This window comes from Tupaia chinensis, unplaced genomic scaffold, assembly GCF_000334495.1.
Source record: "Tupaia chinensis unplaced genomic scaffold, TupChi_1.0 Scaffold000494_1, whole genome shotgun sequence".
NCBI classification, from domain to species: domain Eukaryota; kingdom Metazoa; phylum Chordata; class Mammalia; order Scandentia; family Tupaiidae; genus Tupaia; species Tupaia belangeri.
Window position 1 is genome coordinate 5,166,131 of NW_006160006.1, and position 15,899 is coordinate 5,182,029.

Here is a 15,899-nt window from a genome sequence, read left to right on the forward strand (position 1 = left end):
GATGTAAATACCAGATACAGTGTGTGTGAAAGAGGAGGGACTGAGGAAGGACATTTGTGGGAGGGGTAGGGGGGCAAAGCATTAATAGCACAAAGAGGTGTGGTATTATCTGTTGAAGATATTTAGTAGTTTTATCAACTGATCTAGGGAGAAATGTTTATCTGATGAAATATCCACTTTATAAGACAAATAATGTGATTGAATGTATATAGGAAAATGCAATAAAAATTAAAAAATAAAAAAATTTAAAAATTTAAATGCATCTTTATGAAAAGGCCCCTGTTAAAATTCGTAACAAAGCTTTCTGCCTAATATTAAAACAATGAAGAGCAGGATGTTTTTTAATGTTGCACACTGTGAAATGGCACCCAGGGAAGGCTGCAATCCAGTCAGGCCCCCAGGGCAAGGCTACTCCCTGGGAGGAAGGGATTCTTTCTTCTTCACAGGAGGACAATGCCTGCTCGCAAGGCTTTGTACCCAGAGTTGGACTCACTCAGGTGGGCACTTTTAACCCCAGGAGCGTGGAGTAAAGCCCATACCTCCTCGACGTGCACCCTGTTAGAATGCGGAGTTCAAAATCCCTCTGAATACCAGCTTCCAACAGGTCCTTTCCAGCAGGAACTTCAGCCTCAATATCTAATCCTACAGTCTTATCTCCTTCTTGATGTACGACATAAAGTTTAGAGATACTTACCTGGGAAAATATTGGGCTATCAAACTAGCTACTAATGCTGCAGCGACTGTACTTAGAGTGGATCAGATCATCATGGCAAAACCAGCTGGTGGGCCCAAGCCTCCAAGTGGGAAGAAAGATTGGGATGATGACCAAAGTGATTGAAGGGCTTAATTTTTAGTGTAGGTGAAGGCTGCATTTGCAGTAGTACTCTAGGAGTTGCCTGATGTTTTCTTATTCTTAAATCAAGAAGTGTTTTTTCTTCGTATCCTTGGATGGATGGTATAAATAAATGTGCTGTTACTGTCTGAATACAGCCCCTCACAAGTTGTGTGTTCAGCAGATGACAGAACACACATCAGCCCTTCATATACTGCATGACCTTGTAACAATTCGTACACACTCCAAAGTTAGGAGAATAACTGGACCCACCCAGTATGTGCCTCCCACCACGAGGAGACCATGTGCACAAGCCCCACATGGAGCAAGTCCAGACAAAGCTTTTCCTGCCCAAGATAAAACTCTCACCACAGTTCTTCCTTGGCAACCCGTTCTCTGGACCCTTCCCTTCTTGGGAGCACTGTTTTTCCTTCCCTCTCCTTTAATAAACTCCCTGCTTTGCTATACCTACAAAAAAACATTCCTACTTTTTAAATTTCTCTACCATAATGCAGAAATGATAGTATTTTCTCCTTGAGAGGATGTTGCAATAATTCAAAATAAAAATGTCATGACCCATTAATGTAAACTGGTAATGTAAGTGTAGGATATCTGTTCAGGAAGAAGAAGAGTTAATTCACTTAGTGAATGCTATCTTTTTAAAGCTTATTTTGTACAGTATAGGCTGAGTATCCCCTCCAGAGGAGGAGTAGATTATTTTCAGAATCTAGAAAATTTGCATGTACATAATGAGATATCTTGGGTATAGGACCGAAGTCTAAAATGAGATTCATATATGTTTCATGTAGATTTCACACACGTGGCCTTATGGTAATTGGATATAATGTTTTCATATTGCAGCATTTTGACTGCAGCCCATCATCTGAGGTCAGGTGTAGAATATTCCACTTGTGGCATACTGTAGAGGCTCGAAATTTTCTGAATTCCAGAGAATTTTGGATTGTAGATTTGGGGGTTGGGAATGCACAGCCTATAATAAAAGATGCAAATCCTGAGCTGAAATGTGTCATATGTTTGCTGTTTGGAATAGCTTTTCTTTCATATTCTCCATTCAACTTGCTAGAGGTATGTTCAAATTTGCCTCTGTGAAGTTACTTGCGAGTGGTCACTTGTGTGTCACAGTGATATGTATCTCATATCTGGAGCTGTCCTAAACAGCTTGAACTGATGTGAGGCTCTTTCACTTCTAAGAAAAAAAGATATACTTATGTGCTAAAGAATAATTACTAAGAGGTAAAATCATGACTTTATGACATATGTAAAATGATTGCATGTTAAAATTTAATTAGTTCTTTTTTTATGAGGAAAGTAGGCAGATTTTATAATCAGTTCAAAGAAGGCAAAGCATGACACATTCGTATGAAGTGAAAATGAACTTACAAATATGCGTGAGCCTGGCTTTTCCCGCAATGTGGGGAGGGAAGTCAATTGAATCTCCTCCAGTCAGAATTCATTTGCACATCCATGGAGAAAAAACATTTTCATTGTTACTAGTTGCTTACAATTTATGGGATAGTAAAATACTTCACAGACAATGGAAAGCCAAACTCAGATAACCCAGGTTGTGCGATGAGGAATGAATTCAATTTTCCATCGACAACCCCCAGTCATCTCTACTCATTCCCAGCCTATTTATCAGCCTATACTAAAAACGCAGCATGTGTCCTAAACAATACCCAGAGAACACAAAATGGTACCCGTTAGACATAAGTGATAGGAGCTACTGTCATTTCTTTTAATTAAATAGCCTAAGGAAATATATGTATATATATATTATTTAAGAATATAAAGCATTACTGAACTATTAATAAGGGGTGTTCAAAAAGTTTGTGGGAAAATAGGATAAATAGGACATTGTAAAAATTTATCTTGGTGCAAAGAATTTCCAGGCCAGATGGCCGCACAGCAGTCAAATGCAATGTTCTGCAAGGCAATCCCACATGGGGAGGTTCTTGGTTCCATTCCAGGGACCTCCCTGACCCGAGCCTGCCAGGCATGTGCGTGCCCATGAGCTAGGGCTGGCCAGGCTGCAGGTGGGTTGTGTCATCAGGACCCTGCTGGGGGTGTGCTGTCTGGCTTTTCTCTCTGTCCCTCTTGCTCATGGAAGAAACAAATGAATAAACTTCAAAATTTGAAAGCTATTCAGTTTTTTCCATATTGCACATTCTCATAATGCAAGGAGTTGTTCGAAGATCCTGTCATTTAATTTTGCAGAAATCTATAGGTACACATGTAAAATTAGGCAAGTGAAAAGTGGTGTATGTGATTTATAAAAACAGGAGTTTTGTTTTCTTTTTCCTTTCTGCTGAAAAAATAAGGATTTTATAGTACAGTTGTCCCTTCATAGCCACATGTTCTTTTTTTTTTGGAGAGGTTTTTTGCTATAGGGTGCATGCCCTCGCCAGACAGACAGAGAGAGACAGAGAGACAGAAAGCGAGAAATCACCCCCCAGGGGGGATGGTCACGCCGCAATCCCTTCTCCTCCATTCTCCTCTCGGGATCTTGGGCACGCACGCACACGTGCCCGGCGTGAGTTTTAAGCCACCGGGTCCGGGACATGAACCACGGTCGACTACGTGGGAGTCCAGCGACATAGCCATTACGCTAACTTCTGGTTCCCTATAGCCACATGTTCTTCATCATAGAGTCACTCAACCATGGTTGAAGACAATAGAAAAAACTGACAACACAACAGTAAAAATAGTCCAAATTATAAATACAACATAACTATGTACACAGCATTTGTATTGAAGTACACGTGAGGTTGTATATTCAATTACTATGCCCTTTCATATGAGGGAATTAAGGATCTGTGAGTTTTGGGATCTTCAGTAGCTCTGGAATGAATCCCCTGAGAATACTGAGGAATGACTATATCTATAAATGCACAATCTTGTTTTTTTCTTTCCTCAGAGACTCAGGCCTTGTTTTAAAATGTACTTATAACTTATTTTACAACTCAGTTGTGAAAATAAAAAAAGACTTTAAAAACAAAGGCTTTATATTTCATTTTCATCTGAGAAGGACATGAAAAGGACAACTATTTAAGTAATTTTCTTCTGCTTTTTATTTCATAAGGTGAAAATTAGGAATTTTGCATCTCTCTATTGACTTCAGAAATTTCACACATCTTAATGAATTTTTTTCTTAAGTAAATACATTCATAACTTATATGCTTTTAGGTTGTAACAAACTTGAGAAAATCATTAATAAAAAAAATCTCACTATGGTAAACATTATCTTGAATTTATCTTGGATAATGTAATCCATAAGCTTATTCTAAATGAGAGTCTATACTGTATCAAAATAATATATTCCTAGATGTGCTATTATTTCTCGCAATTAATATAAACATTTTTTGGGGTTTTTTTTTGTGTGCATGCGTGCATGCGCGCACACACACACACATCGCTGCATAGGGTGAAAATCAAAATGTCAGCTGGATTTCACAGAATACTTTTGCATCAAGGAAAGACAGCATCTTGCTTTTCTTACATCTTTCCCACTAATTTGCAGTGGTTAGATGAATTTTTCTCTTATCAAGAAATAGAAATAGCACATAAAGTTGTTGATTCAACTATCTTCATTTCATCTTCCAACAAACTAATCAATGTTTCAGCAGTCTCTCTTTAAGAAGTTCGTAGCTTATTACTTCTCGTAAATGTGCATGGCTGTAATTTGACCATGATGTTCTTCACTTCACACTTTATAAACACTCTCCTTTATCAGACTCAGTTATAATCCTTTCTTCAACTGCTGTGCATATTTGTCAGCAACTCATCAGTCCGATGCATCAAGCTCGCCCTTCCTTCTGAACTTAAAATCTTCCATCTTACCACACACTATTTCCTGTTTTCCCATCAATGCCTCTACCAGGATATTCCACAGTTATTTCAAACTAATTTTATTTAAACATTAAGTTATTATTTACTCTATTTGTTTACTGTCTCTTAAACTCTTTTGCAAAATTTATTTTACTTACTGAGAGAGAGAGAGGTACTGTCACAGGGTGTCAGCACACTGTCACCCCCCCAGCCAGTCTCCCTACAAACCAGTCATGGGCACACCTGGCATGTTCAGGTCGACCAGGGGTCTGCACCCTGGGCTTTCCCACATGGCTCCAGTGTCACAAAGTGGCAACCACTGCCCATGCCACCTCAGATGGGCCACTGAAACTGAACCTCTCTTGATAGCAGCCTAGTCACTTAAAGTAAAAACTTTCAAGTATCAATTACTCCATCTCTTGCTATTTGCCTCCTGCAGTCTGTTGTCTGCTGTTTATGTTTTCTAAATATCTCTGGTCACAGTCATGATGATCTATTGTAAAGACTTGATGCCTATTCATGGGAGAGGACATGGTTAACAGAGATTTTCTATATATCTTGTGTGAATTAAAATGCCAAATGGTGTCATATTTCTATGGCAGTGTGTCATGCTGAGGAATTGAAGTTACCATTTACAATCTTCCCCAAAAGCAAGCAGTAGACATCGGGTCAGCGTAATTAAATGCAATGAACGTGGGTTCAGTATAACTAAATGTACTTAAAGTGTAGAATTCGATGTGTGAGCAATGCTTGAAATTCCAGAGAAAAGTAGGGGGCCACACTATTTGGAAATATTCAAAATAATCATTAGGTAGGATAAAGTTGTGGGGCCAACAGGTGGTCTGGTGGTTAAGTTGCTGGACCTCCATGTGGCTGACCACGGTTCACATCCAGGACCTGGTGAATGATGGATTCTTTTGAAAATACTGAGTGGTCCCCTTCTCTAGAAGGGCTCAAATTGGTAGACTTGTGAGTATATATTTGGTTGGTTTGGTGACAGAGAGAGGTAATTATGCTACCATCCAGTCTATGACTACAAAAACTTGATGTTTTATAGTACTGTTATAGGACAATGTCTCCTGAAGGTCTTCTGTGCTTAAAGTAATCACAGAGAATACACTGTTGAACTACCATGGGGACATGGCTCCCTGTGGGTTACATCCAGGTAACTTAGTGATTGGTTGTGTTGAGATAAGATCGAATAAGGCACCTTTGCCCACCTACATATGAGAGATTCCTTCCCAAGTCCAATGAGTTATAGTTAGGTTAATTATATATTAATCAATTATATATTAATGCAATTATGTATTAACCCACTTCAGAATCAAACTTGCATGAAAGTGACTAGCACAAATCAACAGTAATGGTAATTCTATAGATACTACTAGTGTTCTATCTACTGTGATGTGATGGTATTTAAATATTTACAGTTGTGTAAAATGAACTAGCTTCCTTTTGTAAAACATTTTCCTAATGTTAAGTCTGATCAGACAAAGACATGGACAGAGGTCAATGCATAGTTATAGGGGTGCTCTCTCTTTTGTTTGGGGAGAAAAAAAAAGATGAATAGGCAAGGAATTCAGAGGTAGAAGTCACAGAAGAAGTCCTATTTTTCATGACTCCTTTTCATTTTTCTTCTGATAAATGAGACAAGGAGTGGCTGAGCTATCAGGAGACAGGCATATAGGAACTCTTAAACAAGACATCCAGTCACCCAAAGAAGACATAATTATGTGGGTAACTAGGGACTTTTGACACTGAGCTGGTCAAAGAACACAGGGACTTGTGGATAAATGTCACACTGTAACTACATCAAGTTAGCATTAAACATCATGCGTTAGGAAGAGAACAGAACTGCATTTCTGGAAAAGTCCATTTCTGGAAGGGTCCATTTCTGGAATAGTCCACTACACGTAGTTGCTGCTTTTGGTGCAGTTCTCATGAGTGGCATTGGCATTGTCTCTAAGGCTGTGGTTTTCCTGGTTTGCAGTGTAATCGTGTCATCATTTGATTTAGTTTTTGAAGTTATGTTGTTAGATGTACACAAACCACAACTTCTAGCCAATCATCCTGGCAAGTGATTCTTTCCTTACTGTGTAGTCACTCTAGCAATTACTAGAGAAATCAAGAATTCTGCCAAACCAGAGAACTTTCTGTCCCAGTATAGAAAGACAGAGAGAATGTGATTTATTATTGAGTATGCATGGCAGATGACATAGAAGCAGTAGTCCTCAGGAGGCTGTAAGTTCTGGGAAGAAGTTTGTGGAGTAACCGATTATTCTTATTTTACTGTGATCTGGCTCATTTTAAAAATGATTTGGGCCAATTTTTTTTTTAATTAAAGTAGATCTTTAATATATCTTTACTCTTAGAAGTAGCAAACATCCAAAGAAGTAGAGATCAAAAGTAACAACCTCTATATAGCACAAGCTCTAGAGTCAGAACTATGAGATCTATGTACTATTACATATAAGATATAATGCACTCATATTTTCATAGCAATTGTAGGATATAGGAAGATGGAAAATTTTGTATTCCATGTGCAAATGATTTATAAATTGGATATCTGAAAGAAAACGATGATTAATTAGGAAAAAGACTTAATTTACAATCTACTTAACAGCATCCACTTTTATATACTCTATAAGAGGAGTGTCTTTTCATAGGAAATATATGATTTTCCTGGTTTTTACTTTAAGGATAAATATTTAAAAGACTATTAAATTCAGAAAAAGACTCTTCCATTGCAGCTGAGAACTAGTGCTTTCAGAGTATAAGAGAAATGAAGACTTTCTACTGAAAATTTAGCCTCCAGCTCCCAATCTTGAGTGGTAGGGTGCCCCCTGTATCCTTCTTGCTGTCTCACTCTGTCTCCTCATACTTTTGTAATTTTTCTTATTTAAATTTGTTTATGGTAAAGCATTCTCTTGGCTTTCAGATCATCCTTTATCTTGTTAATAACCCCCCTTTCCCTCCTTCCCATTTAGGAAAGGCAAAGGGCAGGCCTTCAGAAGAAGACTCTTCCATTGCAGCTGAGAACTAATGCTTTTGGGTGTGTCTCATTTAATGCCTTTTTTTAAAAAATCATTTTTTGGTTGTTTTTTCTTTTCTCTCTTTTCTTTTTCTGTTTTGTTGTTGTTATTGTTGTTGTTTTATTTTGCTTTCACTTCGTAACTTTGCTGCTCAGCCTCTGTGCACTGAATGTCTAGACAGATCTAAGGGAACTGTAGCCAAACATCTGAATACTATTAGTTTCTACATATTCCTCAATACCCACTGAATCTGCTGCATAAAGGGATAAAAACGAAATGGCAAAGAGATTGCAGATCACCTCCTCCTCCTGCATGCCCCTGAATCCTCAGATTGAACTTTTAGTAATTAGGAAGAATGTATAAGCCATCAGGTGACTGGAAATCACAACAGAGGCAGAAGAAATATGAGGAAACCAAGACAGTACCTGCCCCCCCACAAAGGGAAAAGAGTAACTCCTCTTCATCCACAGACAGTACAATGGAACTCATGGAAATATCTCATAAAGAATTTAGAATATTCATAGTGACAAAGCTAACAGAGATGCCAGAGAAGAGTGACAACTCCAGAAGAGGCAGGAGAATAGAGCCGAGGAGTTCCAGGAGGTGAGGAAGTTCTTGCATAATCTCAAAAAGGAAATGCACATCATAAAAAAGAATAAAATGGAACTGTTAGAGGTGAAAGCTATAATACAGAAAATCAGAACCTCTCTTGAAAGTATTTAAAGCAGACTAGATCATATAGAAGATTGAACCTCAGATATAGAAGATAGAACCTCTGACCTAGAAAAATCCACCACAAAGACTGAGAAAATAGTCCAAAAAAAAAAATGAGAATAATATATGAGAAATACTAGATACCACTAAACATCCAAACATACGAATAATTGGTATCCCAGAAGGTGAAGAGACTAATAAGGGCATTGATAATCTATTTCATGAAATCCTGGAAAAAACTTTCCAAACCTAGAAAGGCATTCAAAGATCCAGACCCAGGAAATACAAAGGACCCCAAATAGAATCAATCTAAGTAGATCTTCCTCAAGACACACTAGAGCCAGATTGTCCCAAACCACAGACAAAGACAAGATGCTAGGGATGACGAGAGAAACGATAAGTTACCTACAAAGGATATCCCATCAGGCTAACAGTGGACTTCTTATCAGAAACGACATGAGCAAGGAAAGAATGGGAAAATATATTCAAAGTGTTGAGTGAAGAACAATTTCAACCAGATATATACCCAGCAAGATTGTCCTTCATATGTAAAGAGAAGAAAAGAACATTCTCAGATAAACAAAACCTGAAAGAATTTACTGATACCAGACCAGTTCTCCAAGAAGTTCTGAAGGGAGTGCTATCTCAGGAGAACTAAACTTAGTCGCACAAAAATAAGAGTTTAAAAAGATCTAAGAAAAGGGCTGGCTGAATGGTAGGGACAAGTCTGGAGTTGGATATTATCTTCCAGAATTTAAACAGAAAAATAAGACTGCAACAGAAGTTAGATTAAGTACATGAGACTGAGCTGGTGAAATAGAATTTTATGATTTTTGACTAAAACAATACTGATCTTTTTCTATGCTGTGCAATCCACAGATAAGGATTTTTGTCTTCTCTTGAATTGTGGACAGATCCATGTATGTACTATTTGAACAGAATCCTAACCTGTTTCCTGGCTTTAAGTCTTAAGCAAAGTTCTCTTAACATTTTTTTTATTTTGATTTATTAAAGCTAAAACCACCTTTCTTAAAATTAAAAAAATATATTTAAAGACTCCTGTTTAATGACCACAGTAAGCTATATAGGCTCAGCTAGGAGGCATTTTATAGTATATTCATTCTACTCACAGTTTCATACCTAAGGTCAAACATTTGTTCACAGATATTTATATATCAGCTTAACTTGCTATTGAAAGTAGTTAGATGAATTAAGATATTTTATGAATCAATGAAATGTTGGGAGGAAGAAAAAGGAATGGAAATCAACTGCAGATGCCAGAGATAGTATGGAAGGAGGGTGTGAAATGGCAGAGGGTGAGAATAAGGGGAGGGGGAGTATTTATACAACAAGAAATGGACAATTATTTGTTGACAATAGCATGTATTACTAAGCCAGTATACAGTGTATTCTGGATGGGAAACTGCATTTTGTATGCGATGATAATGTTCAGTGAATATCAAATAAATTAATTTTAAAAAGACTATTAAATTCATTGAGCATTAAAATGATGCATCTGATCAGTTAAGTTAGCCAATATTATAAGTAGTATTTGCTTGGGGTAAAATAAATGTACATTTTTCACTTGGTTTGCTAAACATCCAGGATTACCAATTTCACCATTGTGTTGTGCTTCATTTGTGTGTGCATGTGTTTCCTGATAGCATCCTCTGCATCTTTACTTTATAATATGTGTTTATGTTTGTGAGAATTATGGGAGAGGACAATGAAATGAAAACGGAGTCAGCCTGCCCACTTATTCCAAAGTGTGTCACGTTTGATGAATAGAATCGGAACCTTCAACAACATTTTAATTAATGCTCTCTCAGGATTAAGAGAGCAAAGTGACCTGGTTACTAGAACACATTTGTTTGATTTCTAGTACATACTCATATTTGTCAAACTAGACAATCTCTGTTTTTAACTATTCTTGGATAAATTTGAACACAGTGGTTAATGACAATGTGGCATGTAATTGACAAGTTACAACCTCAGTAGAAAAGTGTTTGGAGAATGGATTTTAAACTTGCAACACTCCCCTTTTATTTCCAGAAAGTTTCCAAAATTAATTAGTAAGTATGCCAATCAAACTAGTTGTCTTTTTAGCCATTTTCTTTTAACTATTTAACAATGCTTAGGGAAATAGTAAATTAGGCTAAATCAAATTTTGTGTGTATTTAAAGAGGGAAGGTAAAGAAATCAAGGCCTCTTGTGAAATATAATCACTGTGAACTTAAAAATTTTCCTCTGAAACAACAGCAAGATATTACTACACACTTATAAGGATAATGAAAGTCCAAAACACTGACAACATCACACCCTGGCAATGGTGTGGAGCAATAGGAACATCCGCTCATTGCCGTGGGACTGTACCATGGTACAGCCATTTTGGAAGACCATTTCTCCATTTCTTAGAAAATTAGACTTTGCCTTATCATGTGATTTAGTAGTCATGCTTCTTGGTATTTACTCAAGTAAACTAAAAATTTATACCGCACATAAAGACCTCCACACAGAGGAATATAACTCCTTTCCTCGTAATCACCAAAACTCATAAGCAACCAAGATGTCCCTTCAGCGGGTGAATGGATAAGCTGCAGGATATTTATTCAGCACTAAAGGTAAATGAGTTATCACAACATGAAAAAATATGCTGGAACATTAAATGCACATAGAGCTAAGTGAATAAAACAAATCTGAAAAAGCTACATACTGTATGATTTTAATGTGACATCCTGGAAAAAATGAATCTGTAGAGACATTGAAAAAGAGCAATGGTTGTCAGGAGTTGGGGAGAAATACGGATGCCTAGATAGAACACAGAGGATGTTCCGGACAGTGAAACTATTCTGTACAACACTGAAATGGTAGACCCTTGTCATTACACATTTGTAAAAACCCCTAGAATGTGCAACACTAAGATGTCTAATGTACTCAATATACCTAATGAACTATAACAAGGGGATCTGGTGATAATGACAAGCCAGTGTAGGTTTATTGACTCTAGCTCTCTGGTGGGGGATGTGGACAGTGAGGGAGGCTCTGCATGTTGAGAGCAAGAGGTGTGTTGAAGCTTTGTGAGTTCTGCTTAATTTTTATATGAAGTTAAAATACCCTAAAATATAGTCTTTTTAAAAAATTTTCTCTGTGTTTATGATAAAATTGTGGCTCTTAAATGTACTGTGTTGCAGTTGGTATGTATGTGTGTTTGTATCCATGAATCCCACAACTAGAATAGTAGCTACAGCATCGCAGTTCATGTTAATGTTACGTATAATTGTGGCACACTTAAGTAAAGTACATGTAACCTAATTTATACCCTTAGAATCTTGGCACTTTAAATAGACAGCCCAGTTAAAGATTAACGATTTCCGTTCAGATTTTTCATCAGATAATTGCAGTAGCTTTCAATATTGGGTTTTATTCATATGGTAAATCAAATCACTGAAGTCTTACATTTTCCTCATGCTATAAACACAACATATTTTTGTAAAAGTATGCAAAAGTTGGGCTAGCTTGTGGAGTGCTGGTTAAGGCAGCTGGGTCCCACGTGGTTGACTGTGCAATCCTGGTCCCAGACCTGATGACTTGAAAAGCACACCAGGCACATTCGCATGCCTGCCCAAATCCCAACAGGAAGGATAAATGGAAAAGAGGAGACTACAGTATGACCATCCCCCATGAGGGGCTGCTTTCTCACTTTCCCTCTTTCTCTCTTTCTGTCTCTGATGAGTGCATAGGCTCTCTGGCAAAGTTTAAAAAATGTGAATGTGTTCTATTAGAAATTATTAAATACTTTGAGAAAAAATGGTTCCAATATACATTATAGTATATGAGTAGAATTGAAAGTAAAATGAAAAATATATAGTTTTTATTCTTTGAGTTTCTAAGATTTCAGCTTACATCGGAATTACACTAATCAAATTCTAACAATGTTAAAAAGAGAAAATAAGATTTTAATTCAAATCGACTATATAAAGTCTATTAATCTTTTCATGAGTGAGAGAGACAGAGAAGCACTCCTTCCAAAGTCTGGATACCACGACCCACTCCCTGCACCGCTAGCCCAGATCCTGAGACTGTGCCCAGAGTACTCTGGGAGATCTTTGAGACTCTTTCTTGAAATATATTTTCCTTTCAGCTGCTTCTACATACCTCCTTAAGTTTGTCTATTGCCTCTCCATATGTCTTTCTTTTTTTCTTTTTAAAGAGATTGTTGCTAGAGGGTGTGTGTGTTCACCAGAGAGAGAGAGAGACAGAAAGAAGAAATCACCTCCCAAGGTGGATGTACGTGCTGCAATCCCTTTTCCTCCATACTGCTTTTGAGATCTTGGACAGGCACACACACACACCTGGTGTGAGTTTTAAGCCTCTGGGTCCGAGACTCAAACTGTGGTCGACTATGTGGGAGTCCAGTGATAATAGCCATTAAGTCATCTGCCGGTCCCTTTGAGTTCTTTCTCCATCTGTAACATAAACAGTGATATTTCCGTGCTGCAATCCCTTTTCCTCCATACTGCTTTTGAGATCTTGGACAGGCACACACACACACCTGGTGTGAGTTTTAAGCCTCTGGGTCCGAGACTCAAACTGTGGTCGACTATGTGGGAGTCCAGTGATAATAGCCATTAAGTCATCTGCCGGTCCCTTTGAGTTCTTTCTCCATCTGTAACATAAACAGTGATATTGTGTATAACAAAGCCAAGTCTATCTGTCCTTTGATTTTAGATATTAAACGGTTTTCTTTGTTCAAATCTTGTTTCCCATTGGCCTCTCACAGATATTCTGATCTCTCCATGGCCTGTTCTCCTCAACCCCACCAACACCACTACCCTGCACCCCCTGGCAACCAAGAGAAGTGAAGGGCTTTCAGATCAGGCTTGTTCAGAAGTCAAGGCCAGGCCACCTGAGTGCTCTAAGATCCTTCTATATTCTTTCTGCACATGCTCCCTCCTTCCTGACGTGTGCATACCAACACGTGTGCATGTACACACACATTGGAAGACTCCTTTTGTGCTACTGTCTTAGACACCACCATTGCTGGGTTCTAGGTTTGATTCCTTTTTTCTTTTGTCAGTGAGTTCCTTGCTGTTATGAAAACATTCATATTATTATGCTTTACTGAGAAAAAATTATGCAAAATTGACTTAATCGATGGCACAAAGTTTACATCTTGTTGTGAAAAAGAAATTGACAGGACCGCTAAAGAGATTCCTAAGGGCAGTCATTGCGTTGTCTGAAAATTAAGGTCATCTCTTATCTCTCCAGATGAGATTTCTTTCCGTCTTGTCTTCAAAGAGAATGAAACATCACTTTTTTTTTCACTTTCACACTTCTCAGACTTATATTTAAGCATCTTTAGAAATCTTCTTTTAAAATAGTAGATGCTGAAAGGCCGAATTGTCACAATTGACCACAATTAAGTGTCAGGGTTTTGTTTTTTGTTTTAAAGATTAGAAGAAATCCTCAGCTAACATAATATCTACTGCTTTATTTGCAAATTGCATTATACACTGTATTTTTTAAAACATATCTCATACACATTTGCTGTCAGCAGTATGCCTTTCATTGCATCACACTATTTATAAAGGCATTATTATGGCACAATTTTAAGTAAAATCCTTTGTAAAATAATTATGTGAAGATATTGAAAAAATCATAGTTCTTTTTGAGAGGCATTAAGCCATGCAATTTTTTCCCATTAACTATGATTTTCCCAGTATTGTACATTGATTAGATGGGAGACACTATCTGCAATGCATTGTTCCTTCAGTAACTGTATGTTAGCTGTGGAGATGAAATTCGCAAAATAAAAACTTCAACACTTGAAACAAAAGTATATATCACATTATACATCGAATGCTCTAAAACTGGAGAGCAGTGAGTATAAGAACTATAAGCAAAGACTTTATTAGAGCACTAATAGGAGCTTAGTATCCTCAAAACAACCAGAATTAAAAAAAAATGGAAAACATATACAAGAGGTCTTCAAAGTGTTCATGGAAAATGCATGTTACAAAAAAACTATGCTTGGATTTTAAAATTCCTTTGCACCAAAATAAACTCATGCTTTCATTCATTTTCTTTAAACTTTCTGAGGTTTTCTCCTCTATGAATGTCTTCAAAACAAATTCAAGTATCTAAAACATATTTTAGATTTTAAAATGTGGTAGTCTTTCTGAGCCAGATACATATGAGTTTAAATGAAAAAGCTAACATAATCCAACTCTGTGCCTTCAGCAACTAATTTCACCCCCTTGCACCTCATTTTCTGTACCTATACAACTACCAATATAGAGATGTATAGTGAGGATTAAGGACTGGAGCCAGTAGGAGTTATCATTTCTCTAGGACAACTGGAGCCTCAATGTCTTCCTCACAGAGAAGCCTAACAGGAAATATAATATCAGTGCATTTGACAGAAAGGAAAGTTTATATCCTACCATAGAAATATCCAATCCCTTTCCTTGTACAAGATATAATGTGTACAAAGAGAGAATTATGTACATAGTACGTTATCTATAAAATATCAGCTTCTAAACCTTTAGAAAAGAGAGTATTTCTTTTCAATAATATTGCTTTGAAAATAACTCAGTTCTTTTGTTACAGGAGACAACTGCAAGAACACTGAGTACAGCAAGATGAAAAACATGCTTTTAGATTTACAAAATCAAAAATATATTATGCAAGAAAATGAAAATCCTAATGATGATGACTTATCGCGGAAGAAGCTGTTGGTGGATCAGATGTTTAAATATTTTGATGCAGACAGTAACGGACTTATAGATATTAACGAACTAACTCAGGTATGATGAATTATTCAATTAAACACCTTGTGTAAATGTAGCGTAAATAATATATTTACATTTCTCTGAATTTATAATGATGAACTATGTATTTAATCCATATTATTTACAGTGTAGAAACACAACATTTAAAAAAAGCAAGACTTGACTATTTTATCAGCAATATTATTTTTAAGTAACTTACATGCTATTTTAAAACAAGTTTCTACTTTATCCACTTTTGACAGATTTGTATACCTTAAATAGTTAAAGGAATTACGAGTTTCCTGTCTTGTAATATTTATAAGATCTCTCTTGATATATTCTGAAACCTGGATAATGCAAGGAGATTTCAAAAATTCTGTGGGTTGGGCTGGTGTGGTTGCTCAGCTGTGAAGCCCAGTTTAGGGAGCTAGGTTACACATGACTGGCAGTGGGTTGAGTCCAGGCCCCAGCATCTTGAAAACCGCATTTTTCAAGGAACTGGTTTATTTCATCAAGGTTGTCACATTTGTGGCATAAAATTGTCATGACCTTCTTTATCTACCTTTTATACCCCTAGGATCTTTAGTAATGTCTTGTTGTAGTCTATTTTCTGTTGCGGTAACACAATACCACAGATTGGGTAATTTACAAAGAGAAACACTTATTTAGGATGAGGATCTGGAGGCTGAGAAGCCCAAGTTCAGC

At 37.0% G+C, this 15,899-nt stretch overlaps 1 protein-coding gene across 1 annotated transcript in view; it reads left to right on the forward strand.

Annotated features, from left to right (window-relative positions):
• FSTL5 (follistatin like 5) overlaps positions 1 to 15,899 on the forward strand; it is a 570,868-nt gene that overhangs the window by 325,914 nt on the left and 229,055 nt on the right. The window contains exon 5 of the mRNA XM_006156498.2: positions 15,034 to 15,230. Within this exon, the coding sequence (XP_006156560.1) occupies positions 15,034 to 15,230 (197 nt within the window). The remainder of the gene's footprint in view (positions 1 to 15,033; positions 15,231 to 15,899) is intronic.